At 36.1% G+C, this 20,747-nt stretch overlaps 1 protein-coding gene across 3 annotated transcripts in view; it reads right to left on the bottom strand.

Moving 5' to 3' along the window:
* Positions 1 to 4,838: 4,838 nt before the first annotated feature.
* LOC140136047 (neuronal acetylcholine receptor subunit beta-4-like) overlaps positions 4,839 to 20,747 on the bottom strand; it is a 134,357-nt gene continuing 118,448 nt past the window's right edge. For all 3 annotated transcript variants that reach the window (XM_072157748.1, XM_072157749.1, XM_072157750.1), the window contains 3 exons: positions 9,143 to 9,297; positions 5,961 to 7,062; positions 4,839 to 5,215 (listed from right to left, as the gene is read on the bottom strand). In XM_072157748.1, the coding sequence (XP_072013849.1) occupies positions 5,006 to 5,215; positions 5,961 to 7,062; positions 9,143 to 9,297 (1,467 nt within the window). In that variant the 3' untranslated portion in view covers positions 4,839 to 5,005. The remainder of the gene's footprint in view (positions 5,216 to 5,960; positions 7,063 to 9,142; positions 9,298 to 20,747) is intronic.

Genomic DNA, 20,747 nt, shown 5'->3' with positions numbered 1-20,747 from the left:
AAAAATCCATATCTTCAATACGAAAGGTCAAAATTTTCAATTGATCGTCGGCTTTTCATCCCACCTACATACACTTTAAGTATAAATCATCAGATTTATAAAGTTTACTTCAAGTACTGTTAAATATCACAAATATCAATTTTAATGATTTGCCATAAAATGTGTATTAAATTGCGAATTTCAAAAATCAAAATTATTTGATATCAGAATGACATTCTTCGTATTCAGAATGCAATTCGATATGTCTGATGTGCTCTAATGTCCCACAATAAATACTGTCCAAACGTTCATACCCCAGCCCTTAAAAAGAATCATATCTGATATGCTTACTGATTCCAGAATTCGAGGGTCTTGACATTTTGTATTGAATAGAGATGTGTAACTGGGATTCCAAAAACATATCACAAAAGTATACCAAATTTGATGGAAAACATTCACATACTGCAAACTTAACTCAACCTGCATTTTACCCCCTCTGATTTATATTTCCCTCCCCTTCTTTTTGGATTTGGTTGGCGATCTTAGAGGTGCATAGTTCGCTTCAATCATTCACTGGACGTTAGAAATTTGTTTCTTATTTGATTTTTTAAAATTGTTTTGTTAAATTAATTAATGATTGAAAAGATTTTTGTATGAGGTTATAACTTTCAATTTTGTGCCTCAAGTATCCTCTTTTCAATAGATTCATTTGCACATTGAATTTGGTTAGGTTCACAAACATTAGAGAGATTGCGATTTCCAAACGTAGGTATCGGACGTACGTTGATCTATTCAAAACCACTCTCCTGTATGGAAGCGAGGTCACGTATTTAGCCAGTTTCGAAAATTGTCCATGTGCGAAACCAACGTATACATCTTTGAAAATGCACAAAATTTGTCCATTTCACAATATGTTAAAGACAGTCAAGGATAATGAACATACGAAGGAAAGTCTAATTGTTATTTTGGTCCTTTTTGTTTTTTAACAAATCATTATAATAAAGGTGCAGCGATGTGTTAAAAATTGACTAAATTTATACGCGATGTCCATACGCAGAGATTGCCCATATTGAAATGTGTGTGATTCTTTGCGTATAAAAATGACATTCGATTTGACATTTTGGATTCCAACGTGGAATAAAACGCAGGTGCTATGTTGAAATAAGCTGATTTTACCTCATGTCGAACGCGCCCAATTTTCAGGACGAAAAAGTCTAATTTTGAAAGTAAAGTCATGATATATGAATGTAGTGATCCTTAAACCAAAATGTATGTTTTTGGGCAACTCTAATATTTGGGAGCACAAAAATACAATTAAGTTTAAGCAGCATGTTAACCTTGGTTTTTAGTCAAAATCAAAAGCGTGCTGTTTGAATTGGGCAGCGACTCGGTAGCCTGAGCTCACCATTATTTTTTCAATCACTATGCCCTCTATTGACCTAGATCAGATTATTATAGTAGCTTATAGTCTTTGTTCCAGGCGTCATGTTTTCCTTCGTGACGAATGAACACAATCCAGTTTGGAACCGAGACTAGCAATATTTAACGCCGTATTAACGTACGTAAAAACGTACGGTCTACGTGCTGCGTATGGAACATCGAAATCTCTCTAACATTCATTATATAGCCCTGAGCTTCTGAAAATCTCATTGTTTTTGGAGTAAGTGGGGGGGGGGGGGTTATGTGGTTGATCAGAATGTTCCCTCTTAAAATAATAAACACAAATATATGCTACAGTACAAGTCATTGATTTTTCAAATCTTTCTTTTATTTATTTATTAAAATTTATTACCATCATATTCAACAGCTAAAAGGGATCATATTAACCTTACAAAAACAGTGCTTGACTTGAACTATTATATCAACTTCGCAAATTGGATTATACAGCTAGAGTCCTCCTTTATGGAAGTCTCCATTCCGGCCGTCTTAACCCATTATTCTTTACCTATGATGAACACAGGTACCGTCTATAACTAACCCTTGCCTGCATGTGCAGTCCCAACAACTGAACTTCACGTCAACTGAATACCTTTGGTGTATTTGGAAGTTTTATCATCAATGAACAATAATCTGCCTCTTTGGCAAAGGTAACGCACAGAGGTTTGTGTTGCTCACCCCCTGGACACTACTGATCATCTAACAGCATTTCTGATTGGTTGATAACTTGAAATGCTCAATTCAATTGCCAATTATAACTAGGCTTTAAATTTTTTTATAGTCAAACTTGCATTAGCAGGTGATATTATTAATACCCTCCTTGATTGGTTCAAAATTGGACACAATCTTCATTTTGGCCAATCGGCAGGTAGTTGTCATGGGGTGTAAAACTATTATGAATTTAATTGCTGAATTACATGACCATAACAGGCAACTTGTTGACTTCCGTTTCCTGTACGTTGATTGTTGTTTCACAATACAAAATATTTGGTCAGAAACCCTAGCTACATCTCAAACGGGTCAAAGGTCATGTAATAGTAAATATATTCAACCAATCTGAATTGAAAAAACTAGAAATTAACTAGCTAACAAAATATAATTATAGTACAACATGATCTAATGTTGCTATGTCAAGTATAATGCCACTAGTCAAAGGCCTGGTCAAAGGTCAGGTAATAGAGGTCAAAGATCAATCAACTATATTGTCCGTTGTATTGAACCCATGCATTGATAGCATATTCATGCGGGTGTTTTTGACCAGATTGACAACCTCGTCCCCTCACATTACCCCAATGCAGATTTTGGAATCAGGTGAAAGTATGTTGGTTTCTCATACCCCAGTGAATCTTAGGCCTGGAATATGTTTCCATAATTCAGGCGGTATGAACAAAAAACATGGTAGTTTGGTGGTTTACCCCTGGTGCTACCATCTCTCAGAAGTCGTGTAGTCTTCTATGTGTGATGCCACTAGACAGGCTAGGATTACTCCTAGAGTCCAAATCGCTGGAGCAAATGAACTTAAACTTTGGAAAAAAAATGTTTGAGTGATAGCCTCAATGTGCAGTACAAAATAAACACAATGAGTTACAATATCGGACCACAATCTGGTCATGCACCTTTAATCTGTGCACGAGAAAGGTTAGAGTTATGGCCAGACCGGTTTCTCGAAGCATGGCTAGTGGTCAGGCTTCCCAAGCCATCAGGTTTAAAGCCAATAGTCCCATATACCATTCATCACCTAGAAATGTAATCAATAACATGGATCTGCATTGGCAGGGCTATCCTACTGGCTTAAAAAGCTTGACCACTGGCAAAGCTTCAAGAAATCAGACCAATAAGTCTTTTGAGAGTCATGATGTCAAGTTCCTGCAGAGTTCTTGTCGCTATAGTTTCTGACTACAAGTAATGTATGTATTGAAATAACTTCACAGGTCTGTCATGGTCTTATAATGTCTCAAGGGTTCACCAAGATACAATGGTTTTCGGTCATACCAAAGATGTCAACGGTCAACAGTCAAACCGTCATAGGATAATCAAGCATTTCAAAGGCCGTAGTTCAAAGGTCGTAATGTGTCTCGCTTTAATTCTATAATAATGACTATTTGTAATTACTGTGTCATCTGGATTATCATATTGTCTGCGTCTATATCATCATATAAAAAGGTAGATTGATCACAACCGGGATTCTCCAGTAATATTCACTGTCTTTGGTTGTTCAAGTCATGTATACGTTTGCAGAATATTTCAGATGTTTTTTTATTAAAAATTTTCTAAATCAAAATTCACATTCGATGTATGTCACGTTAGTTTATTAGGCTTTAAAACAAACTATATAAAGCGTGTGCTTTTAGTCATGAATAGCAATAACGTAGCGTCTATGTTGTCATATTCGGGTAGGTTGGTTCGGTTTACATACACACTTTGTTTCAGCCCACAAACCTTATATCCCGGCTTTATCCTGCAAAACATTCAATGCAATTTAATCTTGTCATCGTGTCACGACTACGTTAACAATTTAACTCACTCAGCGACGACTGGTAAAATAAAAGTGTCATAAGTTTTCAAATTAGTAGGGTAGGTCCTATCAGTATTTTGATTCACATTATAAAAGTTACCGTCCTGTCAATGCGTAAGGTCATTTTTCTTCCCGCGTTTTTCTTCTACATAACGTGATGCGGGATCCCGCTCTGTTGGAACACTCGACCAAACCGGACCAGACCAGATCAAAAGTTGGTAAGTCAGAAAGTTATTTTGGTCAAGGTCATAGTTGACATGCTTGTCTTCTATGGTGTTGCATGCTTGGTTTTGGTGAAAACGTCATGTCATGTGATCACAGTCTGTTGGCTATAGAAAAATAATAATGATAGGCCGCGTTCATCAGGACTCTACATCGCAATTTCGTTTCCCCAATTTAAATCACATGTAAACCTTTTTAAACCCCTAAAAAATTGGCAGGGTTGAGTCTGTCAAAAGCGGTCACAGATGCTAGATTACAAAGACGGTCTATTGTTTTCTTATTGGCAAATATTGCCGTATACTAACTGTTTAGGGGAAAGGAATTTTATCAATATTGTTTCTTTCATTATTTATTAACCAGCAAACACAAGAACGCACTCCCTATTTTCAATAATATTATTACTAATATCATATACCTCCCATGTTGTGTTATTATTAAACAGTATAACCTAAGTTTGCATAGAACGATATATATCTTAAAGCTAAATTACAGTCTAATCACCAGTGATGGATGATCAATGAGTGACCAATCAAATGACTTGTTCCTTCTTGTGTCAAAAAGTAGAATCTCATTGGTCAATACCAATCGCTCATGACTGCGATTGAACTGTACATTAAGTGGTTTCTTTTAAAGATGCACTCAATTGCCCTTTTTGAAAATTGCATTTAAAAAAAAATAATTTGCATGTCAACTGAACAGTGACCATGGAAACGTATCATATTGTTACAAAATTTTCTTAAATTTCATTATTCCTTGTTAGTTTACAGTTTGTTTCCGCTCTGCAGCACAAAAAGTCCCATCTTTTAAGTGCATCTTTAAAAAACATTTGTTCATATCAGCTGCACGTGGTCCTCAGTTCGGATCCTCTGTAGTAGACGGTGATGGCTTTATGTTAATGATTTCAGGTTTGTCAACGATCTGCGGAGGATGGAACCCAGCTGGCTCCCAAAGTACTGGGGAAGAGAGGAGGATGGAAGTGGTTCCTACGAAAACAGCAATCATGTAGATATAAAGAAAAATACGATCAACTATCATGGAGACGTAGGACCAGTCTTCTTCAACCTGAAGAAAAAAATATAGAAACAAGAGAATGGAGTTATTAGTTGTCGATCTTACTGTCCGATGATTAATATCATGGTCTCTCTATATCATGTATAAAATATAGACTAAGGATTTTTGTATACTATAGCTTCAGGACATATATTTTAATCCTACCTTGATGTAAGGCACCACTGCATAATTCCACCACTAACTTTAGCGGTCACCACTAAACGTAGCCACTACATTGTAGCGGTCTCCAACTTCAGAGGCAGCGGTCGCGAAAATGTGTGGTTAAACACTGTCAAGAGTAAACACTCTAATTAGGTTCATAAATTTCCTCTCTAGTCGATGGTAGCGCTTGAGATATTCTAAGTACAATCGTACCTCAAACACAGCAATTAATAATTAATATTAGCTGGCGATAGCTGACATATATAGAGGAATCCAAAATTTCAAGTACCAGATACTTGACAGTGTTAAGCTTCTAGCGGCCATGCTTAAAATTCAGCGCGGCCAATGCCTGAGCTAGTGGCCAATGCTTTATGAAGGCTACGAAAGTCAGTGTTGAAATTATGCAGCAGTGCCTAAACGATTATATGTTGTCAATACTGTATGATATATTACAATATCACGTTTATATGCTGTAGTTTGGATTGGATGCATTTTAGGGTGTTATAAAACATTACAAATTTACATGCACTTAACGGGAATAGACATAATAATAATAAAAACCGACTATGAAGTCGCATGGGCAAATCCTCATTACCCTTTTGTCTTTGTCGTTGTCCCTTGTCCTTTCCACAATAAAGTTAATGTAGTTCAGACCCTCCTTGAGTCTTGCTGGAAGTCCTTTTTCACCATCTAAGTTTGCATCTGGATCAATCTCTTCACCAGTCTCACTCTCTCGCCACTCCAAGCCTTCATCCAAAGCTGGGTTCAGCGAAAATCTTGCACCTTCCATATTCGACCCGCGATGTAGAGGCTTATAATTGACGCTGTTTGCTCGGCTACCGAAGGCATTCCTATTAAAGCACGATCTGTCTAATGCTGGAGAGTCTGTACAACTATGTGTTTGCATGCATATTTTCTTAGAGTTTGCTAATGCCTCTATTTCTTTGACGTGTTCCATCTCATCACATGTTATGTTGTAACTAAGGTAATTCTTAGGTCTTTCAACCCAAAGGTACTTTGCCATGTTACTGTCAATGAATACGAGTCTAACCCATGCTGGCATGGTGTGAGTGTCTGCACCACGAAAAAATATGTTAATGTTTATAACTGTGACAACAGTAGACACAGCGACCATACCCATCGTAAACAACAGATAACAACCTATCATAGGAATGGAAGAAGAGGTGGTTGGTATGCTCTCTGCAATCAGCAGCAAGAACACAATTAAGGCAAGGAGAATGGAGATACACAGTGTTACTTTCTCACCACTTTCAGTGGGAAGGTAGAAGACAAAGATTGTTAGGAACGTTATAAGCACACAGGGGATTACAAAGGTCACGATGTAGAACAATGACTTCCGGTGAAGTACAAAGGCAAAGGTCAAGTCAACGTATGTGTTATCACAGCATGGGTACTTAATAGTGTGCTTCTCAATGGGAGTATCAACAATATCCCATTCCTGATTTGGCCAATATAATTCTCGCTCAATTCTAGAGCTTAAAGCTTCAAGATCAATTTTACTAGCGTCATATGTCCAAGATCCAAATTTCAGGACGCATTCTTGTTCGTCAAAAGGAAAATATTGAATGTCAATATTGCAGGCACTTTTATAAACTGCAGGAGGCAGCCAATAGACGGTACCATTGGCGTGTACTAGAGCCATCGTTTCCTTCGTAACATCGTACGGACCATCAACACTGTAATAGAAAAGATACATTAACGAAATATCAATTGAAGGTGGAAAATTTATGTTTTGACATATGAAGACATCAACAATACTGCAAATTCTGCAGCATGTTTGTATTTCATAAGATGAAAGAGCGGAATCAGTTCAGCAGCGGAATCAGTTCAGCAGCGGAATCCTCAGATATTTATTCTTGTATAACACAATGATAATTAAGCATGCTTTTTGACAATAAAGATTTCATAAGATTAAATTAGAGTAACGGTACATTAGACATTGTCCTTAGGAACAAGCTCGGCCAGGCATTTAAAAATAGTGATGGAAAAGTTGTCCGTCAAGCGATTGGTCAAGTTTGTTCCGGATAATAGTACAGGGTGTCTGAACAGGGACTCTGTGAATAGTCTTCTTATCCTAATATGTTGTGCTCATCGTTGTGCATAGTGTTAGTGCATATCAGATGGGTACGTGTTACTATACCATCTGACATATGTGATCAGCTGCTACATCTTGGTAAGGCAAAAGTTATAAAATAATTTACCGTTGGCTGGCGCGGGACATTGGAAAAATATTACGCCAATGGAACGTAAGAAAGTCGTCACAGTCGTCGAAAGTACTCTGTTAATGATATGTACGTACGACCCTCTTGCATGGGATTGTATTCTAGGCTTTCAACACAAAGTACTTCCAGATGCCATCATGGCAATCCACAGCTGAAAACATTTACTGACAGTAACGAGATGACCTGACATATGACCCTCGTAAGTGAATGTATGTAAATAAAGATGACTAAATAGTTTGACATCTTGCGTCAGGCGGGAAAGTATGGCGAATAATTTTGATGTTTAAAGCCAGACAAAATTAAGGCGTTATATTCTAATGAATACAGAATGGTTTCAGTCTTTATCAATGTTGTGTTTGATATGTTTTTCCCTTATGATTTTTAATATAATCCGCAAATAGACCGTGCGTTGATACTCAAAAATTGAGGTAAGCACGTATATAGGAAAGAAGGAAAGATACCATGAACAGTAAATGTGTTCATTCAATGAGCACACATTAAATAAAAGAGTTCACTAATTCAAAAGTTACAAAAAGTTGATATGAAGTACTCGATTGTAATCCACGTTTTCCTGATACCGGGTGCTCGATTATAATCCTAGTGTACTTGTTAATAATGGTTGCCCGATAATAATGCAATTTTTCCTGATACTGGGTGCCTGATTGTAATGCAAGTGCCCGATTGCAATTGCCATATTCTTGTCAGACATGCGGGCATGATATCAAATTGAGAATCACTGATAATGATCAGAATGCGGACAGGAAACTGTAAAAGGATACTCATTTTTGCGACTTTTGAAATCAGCAATCTCTCTTTTCTTATGTGATTACTCATGCATGCATCAGAACGCCTGTGGGATTAGAACCACTGAATATGCATAGGCAATAAGTCTGTAGTTGATGCATGTCAAAAATATTTTCAATCGAAGAAATTATTTTTAAAATAAACAAATCCTAAAGGGTAGTTATTTTTGTTTTACTCTTTAGTATATATCGAGGGTTGAGAACCCCAGAAGTCCTTAACTAAGAATATGAAAATCACTCTGAAGGAGGTCTCTTTTTCCATTCAATTCGGTATAACTTGGGTAAAATAAAGCTGCGTCGTGCCAAATGAGAATATGAAAACCACTCTGAAGGAGGTCTCTTTTCCCATTCAATTCGATATAACTTGGGAAATTAAAGCCCCATCTTGTAAAACGAGGTATCAAAATACGAAGAACAAATTTATCTATCTATTGATTACTTTATTTGGTAATTTAGGTTAAGTGTCGTTAAGATATTGCTTTTGTTTTAACCCCCTGAGCACTACCTGCCGATATAACATTGCCTCTGATTGGTCAATTACATGATATCTTCATTTTAATAACCAATCAGAATGGAGTTTTGCAAATAATTCACCCCAATTTGTTTGCGTGGTGAAATTATTCTAACAATGTTGCTGATTGGTCCAATTGATAATGAAAACTCCTTTTTGACCAATAGGCAGGTAGTTCTCTTAGGGTTAAGTGTTCGAATACTTTACATAAATTACTTACTTATTGTATAGAACAAGATCTGGTCTCCACAGTGTTGTGATAGGTATATGGATGACTGTAACATTGCCATAATGTAATGGACTCCAAGCTAATCGATAATCGATCCATCGTTGTTTTACCCATAGACTGGTCGTCATCACTTGATTTCGTTCATCCTGAATAATCAAATATAAAAAGGAAACACAAATAGATTTGGTAAGGTAATGTAGTTTAATAGTTTAATTAGAAAATGCTAGTTTGAGATGATGAGACAATCGAGGGTTGACAACCAGAAAGCCTCATCTCACAATGACAGGCTACCACAACATGAGTATAAAGTCGTCAGGGCACTAGAAGATACAGTCCACTAAACCACTAGAAATACTAAAATTGAATAGAAAACAAAGAAATGTTGGAAGAAATATTGATTTTGTAGACCAAAGCAAGTAGCCATCATTCCTTACATGTTTGTATGATTTTAAAGGGTATTGAAGGAGGATTTCAAATCTGGAATTTCTCAAAAAGTTATTTTGTCAACTTTATGCTCATTTTTGGGAGCAGGTATATATTTGTGAGTTAAGGCTATCTGGTTAACAACCCTTGAAGTGTTGCACGATATAGTGACATAAAATGTCGGATTTGAAAACGATTGCTACCTCTTTTATGTCAGAAGCCAATCGTATTTACCCGGCTGTAAAATTAGTGGCTATTAAAGACCAATTGACCGTGGATTGAGTTATTTATATTATGAATTTGAAATCTGATCTGATATGATTTGCCCAGATGTACCTCAACGATGGAACGGCTGAGCCCGTTATTAAAGCAGTACATACGCCATCAACGGTCGGGGTTTTCTTTTCTGGCTTTTTTGTGTGATCAGTCCATTCCGGAATTGCACACGAAGAAATACCGGGACGGAATGTAATACACACCCCAACGGCGCCAAGAAATTCGATCGCAGCCAGTATTTTATCACTGTTGTCTGCGATCTCTGATTACGAGCAAGATTTGATCGAAATGATATAAAATATGTTTTGTGAGTAGAGCAGTCAGTTTATGATAGTGACAATTGAAACAAACTATCTACTCATTGATAGACAATAAGGAGCCAATCAATACACGTAATTTAATCATTTGGCTTCATTTGCATGTGAAATTAAATTGTACGGAGCACACAACATCTTACCGCGTTGTTTTATCCCAATTTGCTTATTGTACAAAATGGTTACGTGAAATAAAACCTAGCTAGTAAAATTAAACATACTGATATTGCACAAATTGATTTCTTACAAATAAAATGAATCCTCCAGATATCATAAATTGGATGCATTACCTCTGGCATCACATCTTTTGAACCATTCTAAAAACTAAAAATCCTGCACTAAAAACTCTTTTTTCCTGATCAGCATTTTTTCTGTTTGTTTTAATGCTTTTGTGCTAATGGTGTGACGGTGACGGATACAGCGACTGCGGGTTTTATAAATTAAATTAAATGGAGGGAACGACCTGGACAATTTAGCTTTTAAAACATTTGATCGTTAAAACGGAAAACCGTCGAAGAGCGGCCAACCATTGAAACGTGTAACTCTTCACGCTTTCGTTTTCTTCTCAATTTACTTCTACTTTACCCGTGGAAACTAACTTTCATTTTATAGCTTCAAACATTTAATAACATTCAGATCTACGCATACTCAATTTAAGAGAAGGCTTCAAGGCATAAAGTATACACATGAACCTCTGTAGATCTAACGTTTCATCAGTCGTCGAGGCTCGGTATAAGTTTGCCTAAACTAGCCAATTACAGCACACTGAAACGTGGATGGGCAGATTGCAGGCACGTCGACGATTGAAGGAATGGAAACATTCCTTGGGACCACAGAGCTTTAAAATTTAATTAGGTTGTGAACAGTTCATATTTCATCCGACATTAGACAAGGGCCTTTTGGTGAGTGAAAAAGAAGACAAACCGGCCATTCACCGCAATGGCATAATGAGTTTCCTGTATTGTAAAGCGTATTCAAAAACCGGTGTTATTCAGTATTCGTTCCCTAAGCATAAACGTGACGCGCAAAAGATTAACCCGTATAAATGTGGGGCATATGCCTTGTTTAATTTTACCTCTACTTCCCCCGCGACCGCCTTTTATCCCTTCTTTACTCTTTCTCTCTCACCAACGAATTAAATTAAAACAAATGTTGTGCATACAGCTAATGCTCTGTATAACCTGGTGTAGCCCACGCTGTATAATCTATTGCTTAACAAACAAAACGCCTGTCAAATAGTGATCAATGGAACTTATGCACTACGGTTTTTAACTGGGACCAATCTAGAATTATGTGGATCAGTATTATTCATAATGAGTCCACTTAATAGAGAATAGAGATGATGGAGCATACGTTATCTTGATGTACGGTACGCATGACGCGAATTTTTACAGATTGTGCGCTATTTCCATCACGCGTTTATACTGTGTTTTGATCCTTATGATCTTAATGTAGATTGCTCCATCGGTAAATGATGTTCCTTACTTGAGCTATAGTCTAGACTTGATCGCAGATTACTCCAATTCCGGTAAATGATGTTCCTTACTTGAGTTATAGCATATACTTCATCGCAGTTGTTACACTAATGATGTTGTTTTAGCTTCTTTCAAGTGTACACCATTAATGACAATCGTGTTCCCTAGTTTACACAACCCTTAAAGAGTAACGGTACCTCCCACGACGATATTACCCTTTGGACTAGCCTCTAATAGAACCTGCATTATATTGTTCATTTACGGTACTTGAAAGCTTTATTGTGATTGTTTATTGTCCACCAGATTAACCCCAATTATATAGAAGACCGTTGATCAGTTCTCTAAAACACAATTTCAATTAAATGTGATGCAGTATGTCAAAAGGGGTGACTTGCAGGTAAAGTCAATTTTGAGTTCAGTATTTCTGCTTTGTAAGCATTTTGCAAGCTTTATAATGACACCTCATTGATCAAGGCATTCATATTTTACACGTGAAAAAGCATGCCAAATTCTTACTTTTTTCTTTATTCTTTTCTGTCCAGTTGATTCTATATCTTGAAAAGCACTCTGCCACAAATGTATCACAAATAAATTTGTTAATGTGCTTTCAGATGATAACCACATGGTAGCGACTTCAGCATATTAACTACTCTGACCAGCCTTTGAAATCAATTTTCCGGACTTCTGTTTATTCGGACGGCCAGAGTTCAGCCGTTCAATATACGAACTTCCTTACATAAATTGGTTGCGGATTTTCAAACGGAAATGTTCATTTAGCCCGTACGTCCGAGAGACTAGAGAGGCTATGGCTTACATGACAATATCGTTTACATTTTATCTGTGCTGATGTGTAAATATATAGCAATAAAGTTTAGATCTTTCTTATTTTAAATTTTTTAATAGATGTAGATTCAAAAACATCTTAATGTAGATTGATCCAATGTCGGTAAATGATGTTCCTTACTTGAGCTATAGCCTAGACTTCATCGCAGTTGTAATACTAATAATGTTGTTTTTGATTCTCTCAAGTGTACACCATTATTGACAATCGTGTTCCCTAGTTTACACAACTCTCAACGAGTAACGGTACCTCCCACGACGATATTACCCTTTGGACTAGCCTCTATTAGAACCTGTATTATATTGTTCAGTATTTCAGCTTTATAATGACACCTCATTGATCAAAGCATTCATATTTTACACGTGAAAATGCATCCCAAATTCTTATTTTTTATTTATTTTTTCTGTCTATTTGAAACTATATCTTGATGTGATGAATCACAAATAAATTTGTTAATGTGCTTTCAGATGATAACCACATGGTGGCGACTTCAGCATATTAACTACCCTTACCAGCCTTCGAAATCAATTTTCCGGACTTCTGTTTATTCGGACGGCCAGAGTTCAGCCGTTCAATATACGAACTTCCTAATATAAATTGGTTGCGGACTTTCAAACGGAAATGTTCCTTTAGCCCGTACGTCCGAGAGACTAGAGAGGCTATGGCTTACATGACAATATCGTTTACATTTTATCTGTGCTGATGTGTAAATAGCAATAAAGTTTAGATCTTTCTTATTTTAAATTTTTTAATAAATATAGATTCAATTAGATTGCTCCAATGTCGGTAAATGATGTTCCTTACTTGAGCTATAGCCTAGACTTCATCGCAGTTGTAATACTAATAATGTTGTTTTTGATTCTCTCAAGTGTACACCATTATTGACAATCGTGTTCCCTAGTTTACACAACTCTCAACGAGTAACGGTACCTCCCACGACGATATTACCCGTAAGACCAGGCCTTTGAATTGAATTGAATTGTTCATTTACGGTACTTGAAAGCGTTATTGTAATCTATTGTCCACCAGATTATTCCCAATTATATAGAAATAAGACCGTTATTCAGATCTTTAAAACAGAATTCCAATTAAATATTTTACTTCCAGATGACAACCACATGGTGGCGACCTCAGCAGATTTACTACTCCAGCCTTTGAAATCAGTTTGCCGCACTTCTGTTTACTCGGACGACTAGGGTTCAACCGTTCAATATATGAACTTCCTAATATAAATTGGTCGCGGATTTTCAAACGGAAATGTCCATTTAGCCTGTACGTCCGAGAGAATGCAGATGCTATGGCTTACGCGTGTATATCGTTTACATATGTGCTGTAAATAGCAATAAAATTTCGATCTTATTTAAAAATTGACAGTATCCTAATTTACAAACCCATGTTGAATAAAACTATCGGTAAATTTTGTTTTACAAGTCAAATAATTTACAGTTTAGACATTTCATCTTCTAGCTACATTCCCACTGTCATCTCCTGATTGAATAACTTTTTGACGACGTGTTGTATGATTATATTTGGAAAATTATATCATTTGAATTGTGCTAATGCTATTACCAGCTTGTACCGATAATAAAACAATTACGTACAAATATTACTTTAATATAGGTAGACCATCGTTTACTTGACTTTAACCATAACCCGTTCGCCTTAACCATATAAGTAATGGGTTTTTGCAGTTGAAATCCTCACACCCCTTATAGAAGACATGACCTTAATCTTCCACACAGGGGGAATTTCAAATGGAATTACTTGGATGGGTGACTCCACTTGAAATCTGCACTCCCTGTGTGGAAGATTAAGGCCATGTCTTCCATAGCGGGTGTGTGCATTTCAACTGGAATAGCATTGTGTGTCGAACAAGCGCAAGAATGAGTTAATATATTATCCTTATTTCCATTTCATCTTACATTCATAAGCTAGCCTATATTCATTTTCATTTTATGGTATTCCTGTGTGTATATCTGTCCACCCTTCTTGTAATTCGACAAACATTTCCATATAAATATTTCTGTTGTTCTTTCTCCTCCCTCCTGAGTTAACTCTTCCCTTTCAATTAGGTTCTTACGCTATACAACGTATTCATATATCTTTGGAGGGTTTAAAGATTTTGTTTATGAATGCTCCACCATGTCTTATAGGCTGGACTAGAAATAGTTTCTTCATCTTATTTCAAGTAATCATGGAGGCTGGGTTGAAAGGCATACAGTAGGCAAAATTGAGTTGTGTTTATTGAATTTTTGTGGTGGTATGTGCAAACAGAATGATAGTATGTCGATTTTCTGTGATATATTGGAACTCAAATGACGGCTTGAAGAGATTGAATACAAAATAGTGAGTTCATTTGAATGGCATGATGCAGCTCTGTGAGTAAGTCTATAGAATTATACTAAACGTACTACGATGAAAATGAAAATATAGATGCAAAAATGGGACCGATTCAAAATAAATTCCTCTTTTCAGAAAACGTACCCTTAATAAGTTATGGTTAGTATTAATATTGCTCATTTTAATGTGATCGTACTATTAAATATTGAATGTAAATTAACATGACAGTTAGGTTTGATAGTATCACACTAACGCAAAATCATATAAATAATAATTAGTATTTCGTATGTCTGGAAAGAAAAATATACGTACATATGTGTTTGCTATAAAGTTTATTTATGCTACGGCACACACCGCAGTATTTACCTTTACATACTGGTGTGAGTGGAGTTCAAGTAATAGTACCTAACATACGATTTTAAATAATATAAACTGTAAGTCATCAATTCTCGCACTAGTCTTTCAAAGAAGTAAAAATGCACAAAATGCTAAATTTCTAGGATAAAACGTCTTGATATAAGATCTCTGCAAAGTTGAGCCCGCTAGTATATATACACACCGCAGTGGTGAGAATATGCACAAGTTTAAACTGTAAACAAAATGATCTAATGTCATAAATTCTTAGGAAGATTTGGCCTTTCATATTTCCCAGTACATTTCGAGACAGCAATATCTTATGTTATAAGATCCTTTGAAAGATTGAACATAAACTAAAATGCAAACATTCAAATCCGCAAGGACAATGTTCTATAACCCCAATATGCTTGTACACCCATCGAGTGACCTTTATATTCAATGGGTACCTAAACTCATACGCGAGTCAAGTGTTGTGATATCATATTTAAATGGAGCTTATGGAACTATGGCATGGTAGATGAGGCAACTTGTACTCATAGTAATAGGCTTTGAACCGTCTTTCCACTATACAGCTGACAAGTAATTAAAGATGAAAAAGGGTCGTATAGGTTTCATAAGAAAAATCGTACTTACTTTCGATCATTTATTTCCAAAATGCCCTGTCATATTTGCTTGTGAAATTAGACCTAAGTTTTTTTCTTTTGTACCTAGTTTTACGATTGACATAACCGTCTTTACCATAAAAGCCAGCATTGATATTAAACCACCTGGACGGGATCTGAAGTATTGGCTTCTAATATTCAAAAGTGTCTTTTATGATACTGTAAAATATTCATTGGTTTTTTTCTTATTTTATGATGTCATTCACTATAGTGGGTATTTCTTGTACTGTTCGAACGGCATTTTGTTCATTTAAAATCAAGTATCTTTCAATTTATGACAAGATTGTAGAAATATCTTGAACAATTTCAGAACATAAACAAAATGTGTACTCTTTTAAACTCAGACCAGGTTACAAAGGAGAACAAAAGCTATAATAATTATAATTAATAGCTTCATATTGGCGACCATGTGTTTTACAGTATAGGCATATCAGGATGTATAATTACTTTATTAAGATTTCACAAAGCTTACAAAGGTTCCTATTATTCAGTATACTATTACGTTCTTCACAATAGCGGTAACATATCAGCATGTTGTTCTCTATACAAAACAACCTGTAGGCAATTCCGACAATCTTCCACTCAACAAATCGCACGCCCACTAATACACCCAGAGTGTTCCATAGCACTATACTTAATCTAATTTATCATTGAATAGGATGTCCATATATTATTATCCATCACTATGTACATCCGATAAAGAATGGAGCGTTTTCTCTTCTCTCGGACAGGACAAAAACCCTATCGGCATTTTCTCTTGCGTCGACTAAGAAGCCATGTAGTTAAAGTTGTTTTTTACATTATTAGTAGACCATGGTTCCTAGTAAAGTAGTGTATGCAAAAAGCCGTGGGCATCCCTACAGACCAGTACTTGAAGGAGTTGATCGTAGCCGCTGGGTTGATGTCTGTGAGAAGGCAAAGGTCCGGTCATTGAAGACATGGATTGCATTATTAACAACTAAACCACACTGTATCTCCTAATGCTTTTTGTAATTTACACTATAGAAACAGGATATTGAAAGAAATATATGTGAACAATACGAATTCATCTTAACGGAATGTTCTTTCCTTTTTTCAACGGTTCTTTTTTGTGACATAATGAGATGTTATTATCTGAGGTTATATATAGGCATTGCATCCTGCAGAAAAATTTTAAGCATTTCCTAGTATGCTAAGTATAAAAGAATTTAACTCTGAATCGTGCAACAGTTTGTAATATTTTAAAACACACATTCTCCAGATTGTAACAAAGACGATCTACTTATGTAATATTACGCTTTACAAATATGTATTCATACATGTTAAAACCTTATAGCGTGGTATCTATTTCCGAAACCATAGCGTTAATGTTCCATAAAACGATCTAAGTAATCACAAACTGTAATGCAACAAAAATGCGCGACTTGGGAATACGTGAAGGACAGTATTACTCTAGAGTCCCTATTGTCTCAAGATTTATCAAGTGTCGGCAATAGGAAACCTGACATTGGAGACCGTTTATAAGAGCTGATTTTAAGACAAATTTGGTTGAAGCTATGTACCAGACAAATCGCTAAATGCTGGTAGTTCTTTTACATGGACACCCGGTAATTCACTTCGTTGGGGGTAATACACATACAGCAAGCCGGAGAAGCAACAGCAAGAACAACAACAACGAGATAACAACAAGCACGACAAAAATATACATAGTCACAACATGAGCATAAACAAACATCATTTTTAGAGGAAACCAAAGATGTAGAAAGCTGCAATATTAAAATGTCATCTCGTTAATTTTGGTTAAAAAACAATTGCCTCATCGCCAATTTGAGGTTAAATATAATTGTTCAAGGAAGTGAAATGTATCACTATTCTAGAGTTACGTTGACCAGTAATAGTCACATTGAGTCCACATGATAGAATAGATCTACCGTAAAACCTCGTCTACAAGCATATAGAGTGTTTTTGATGAAAGTTAAATTAATATGAAGCAGTCGTAAATATGCCAATACAATACATTGGTATTACAAGAGTACTTGTTTGTATATGCTTGTCTTGGTCATTTATTTGCTCAAACTCCATAATGTTATAATTTGTTTCGATGGATGGCGCCTGTATTAATTTGGCTTTCATTAAAAAAACTCTATATGCTTTTAGACGAGGTTTTACGGTATATCCAGTATTGCCGCTTGACCGCATAAGCTCGACGCGAATTTTACAGATTATGCGCGTTGGCATCATGCGTTACTGTGTTCTTATTCTGGACATTAGTGATGCTGTATATATAATAATTTAAACAAATCTTTATGTACATTGCTCCAATGTTGGTAAAACGATGTTCATTACTTGAGCTATAGTCTGGACTTGGTCGTTGTTACGGTATTACTAATGATGTCCTTTTTTAAGTGTTCACCATTAATGACAATCATGTTCCATAGTTTACACAACCCTTAAAGAGTAACAGTACCTCCCACGATATACATCTTTAGACTAGCCTCTGACAGAACCTTCATTACTCACTTCTCTCTCTCTAGGTGCCATATCCTAAGACGTTGGCGATCATGTCATGCCACAATTCTCTGTTATAAGCCATCTCCAGAAGCTCTGTCGCTTTATGTTCAGCTCCCCTTTCTTTTAGCCAGTCTTTCAGATTTGATAACCACATCACTCTCTTCCTGCCTCTGTTCCTTGTTCCTTCTATTCTTCCTGTCAATACTAGGTTCTCGAAACCATCCTTTCTGAGGATATGACCAAGGAATTTGAGCTGCTTAACTCTGATTTCACGTAACAGCTTCCTGTTCACATTTGCTCTTCTTAGGACATCGTCATTAGACACTTTATCAGTCCACGGGATCTTCATCATTCTTCTAAGGAACCACATCTCACAGCTCTCCAATCTTCTTTTAATGTCTGTTGTTATTGACCATGCTTCACTTCCATACATTAATACAGGGACGACATAGCAGTTGAGTACCCGAATTCTGGTCTCCATACCGAGGGCACTGTTTTTTAGGATCTTGTCTAACTTTGAGAACGCAGACTTAGCCAGTGCAATCCTTCTCTTAATCTCCTTAATACATCTGGCATCTTCTGTGATTAGACTGCCAAGGTACTCACTTACGATAGTTGAAAGCTTTATTGTAATTGTTAAATGTTCACCAGAGTATCCCCAGTAAGACCGTTATTCAGTTCTTTAAAACACAATTCCAATAAAATATTTTTGGTTATGTACTTCCAGATGATAACTACATGGTGGTGACTTCAGCAGGTAAAATAATCTTACCAGCCTTTGAAATCAGTTTTCCGGACTTCTGTTTATTCGGACGACCAGGGTTCAACCGTTCAATATAAGAACTTCCTAATATAAATTCGTCGCGGATTTTCAAACGGAAATGTCCATTTAGCCCGTACGTCCGAGAGACCGCAGAGGCTATGCCTTACACGTCAGTATCGTTTACATTTTATCTGTGCTGTAAATATCAATAAAGTTTCGATCTTATTCTAAAGTTGACAGTATCCTAATTTACAAACCCATATTGAATAAAACCATTGGTAAATCTTGTTTTACAAGTAAAATAATTTACGTTTTAGAAGTTTCGTCTTCCGTAATGTGCTGATCTAGCTACACTCTCACTCTCATCTCCAGATTGAATAATGTTTTGATGACGTGTTGGTATAAATATATTTGCAAAATCATAGTATTCGAATCGTACTAATGATATTACCAGCTTGTACCGATAATAAAATAATTGCAAATATTGCTTTAATATAGGTAGGCCATCTTTTGCTCGACACTCCACTTGTTCCAAACAGCATACTCTAACCATAACCCTATCGCCTTAACCATATTGAAAGTCATAAGTAATGGGCTCTTCCAGTTGAAATCCTTACACCCCCTATGGAAGACATGACCTTAATCTCCAATACAGGGAGTGGGAATTTCAAATGGAGTTACCTGAATGGGTGACTCCAATTGAAATCTGCACTCCCTGTGTGGAAGATTAAGGCCGTGTCTTCCATAGCGGGTGTGTTGATTTTAACTGGAATATCATTGCGTGTCGAACAATTGGAGGACTGCGTTAATATAGTATCCTTCTTTCCATTTCATCTTACATTCATAAGCTAGCCTATATTCATTTTCATTTGATGGTATTCCTGTGTGTATATCTATCCGCCCTTCTTGTAATTCGACAAACATTTCCATATAAATATTTCTGTTGTTCTTTCTCCTCCCTCCTGAGTTAACTCTTCCCTTTCAATTAGGTTCTTACGCTATACAACGTATTCATATATCTTTGGAGGGTTTAAAGATTTTGTTTATGAATGCTGCACCATGTCTTATAGGCTGGACCAGAAATAGTTTCTTCATCTTATTTCAAGTAATCATGGAGGCTGGGTTGAAAGGCATACAGTAGGCAAAATTGAGTTGTGTTTATTGAATTTTTGTGGTGGTATGTGCAAACAGAATGATAGTATGTCGATTTTCTGTGATATATTGGAACTCAAATGACGGCTTCAAGAGATTGAATACAAAATAGTGAGTTGGTTTGAATGACATGATGTAGCTCTGTGAGTAAGTCTATAGAATTATACTAAACCCACTACGATGAAAATGGAAATATAGAAGCAAAAATGGGACCGATACAAAATTAATTCTTCTTTTCAGAAAACGTACCCTTAATAAGTTATGTTTAGTATTAATATTGCTCAAGTGATCGTACTATGAAATATTGAATGTAAATTAACATGACAGTTAGGTTTGATAGAATCACACTAACGCAAAATGATATAAATAATAATTAGTATTTCGTATGCCAGGAAAGAAAAATATACGTACATATGTCTTTGCTATAAAGTTTATTTATGCTACGGCACATGCACACCGCAGTATTTCCCTTTACATACTGATATGAGTAGGTTCAAGTAATA

This window comes from Amphiura filiformis, chromosome 16 (assembly GCF_039555335.1).
Source record: "Amphiura filiformis chromosome 16, Afil_fr2py, whole genome shotgun sequence".
Lineage (NCBI taxonomy): Eukaryota > Metazoa > Echinodermata > Ophiuroidea > Amphilepidida > Amphiuridae > Amphiura > Amphiura filiformis.
Note: the sequence above shows the minus strand (reverse complement) of the source record. Positions and strands in the feature narration are given on the sequence as shown.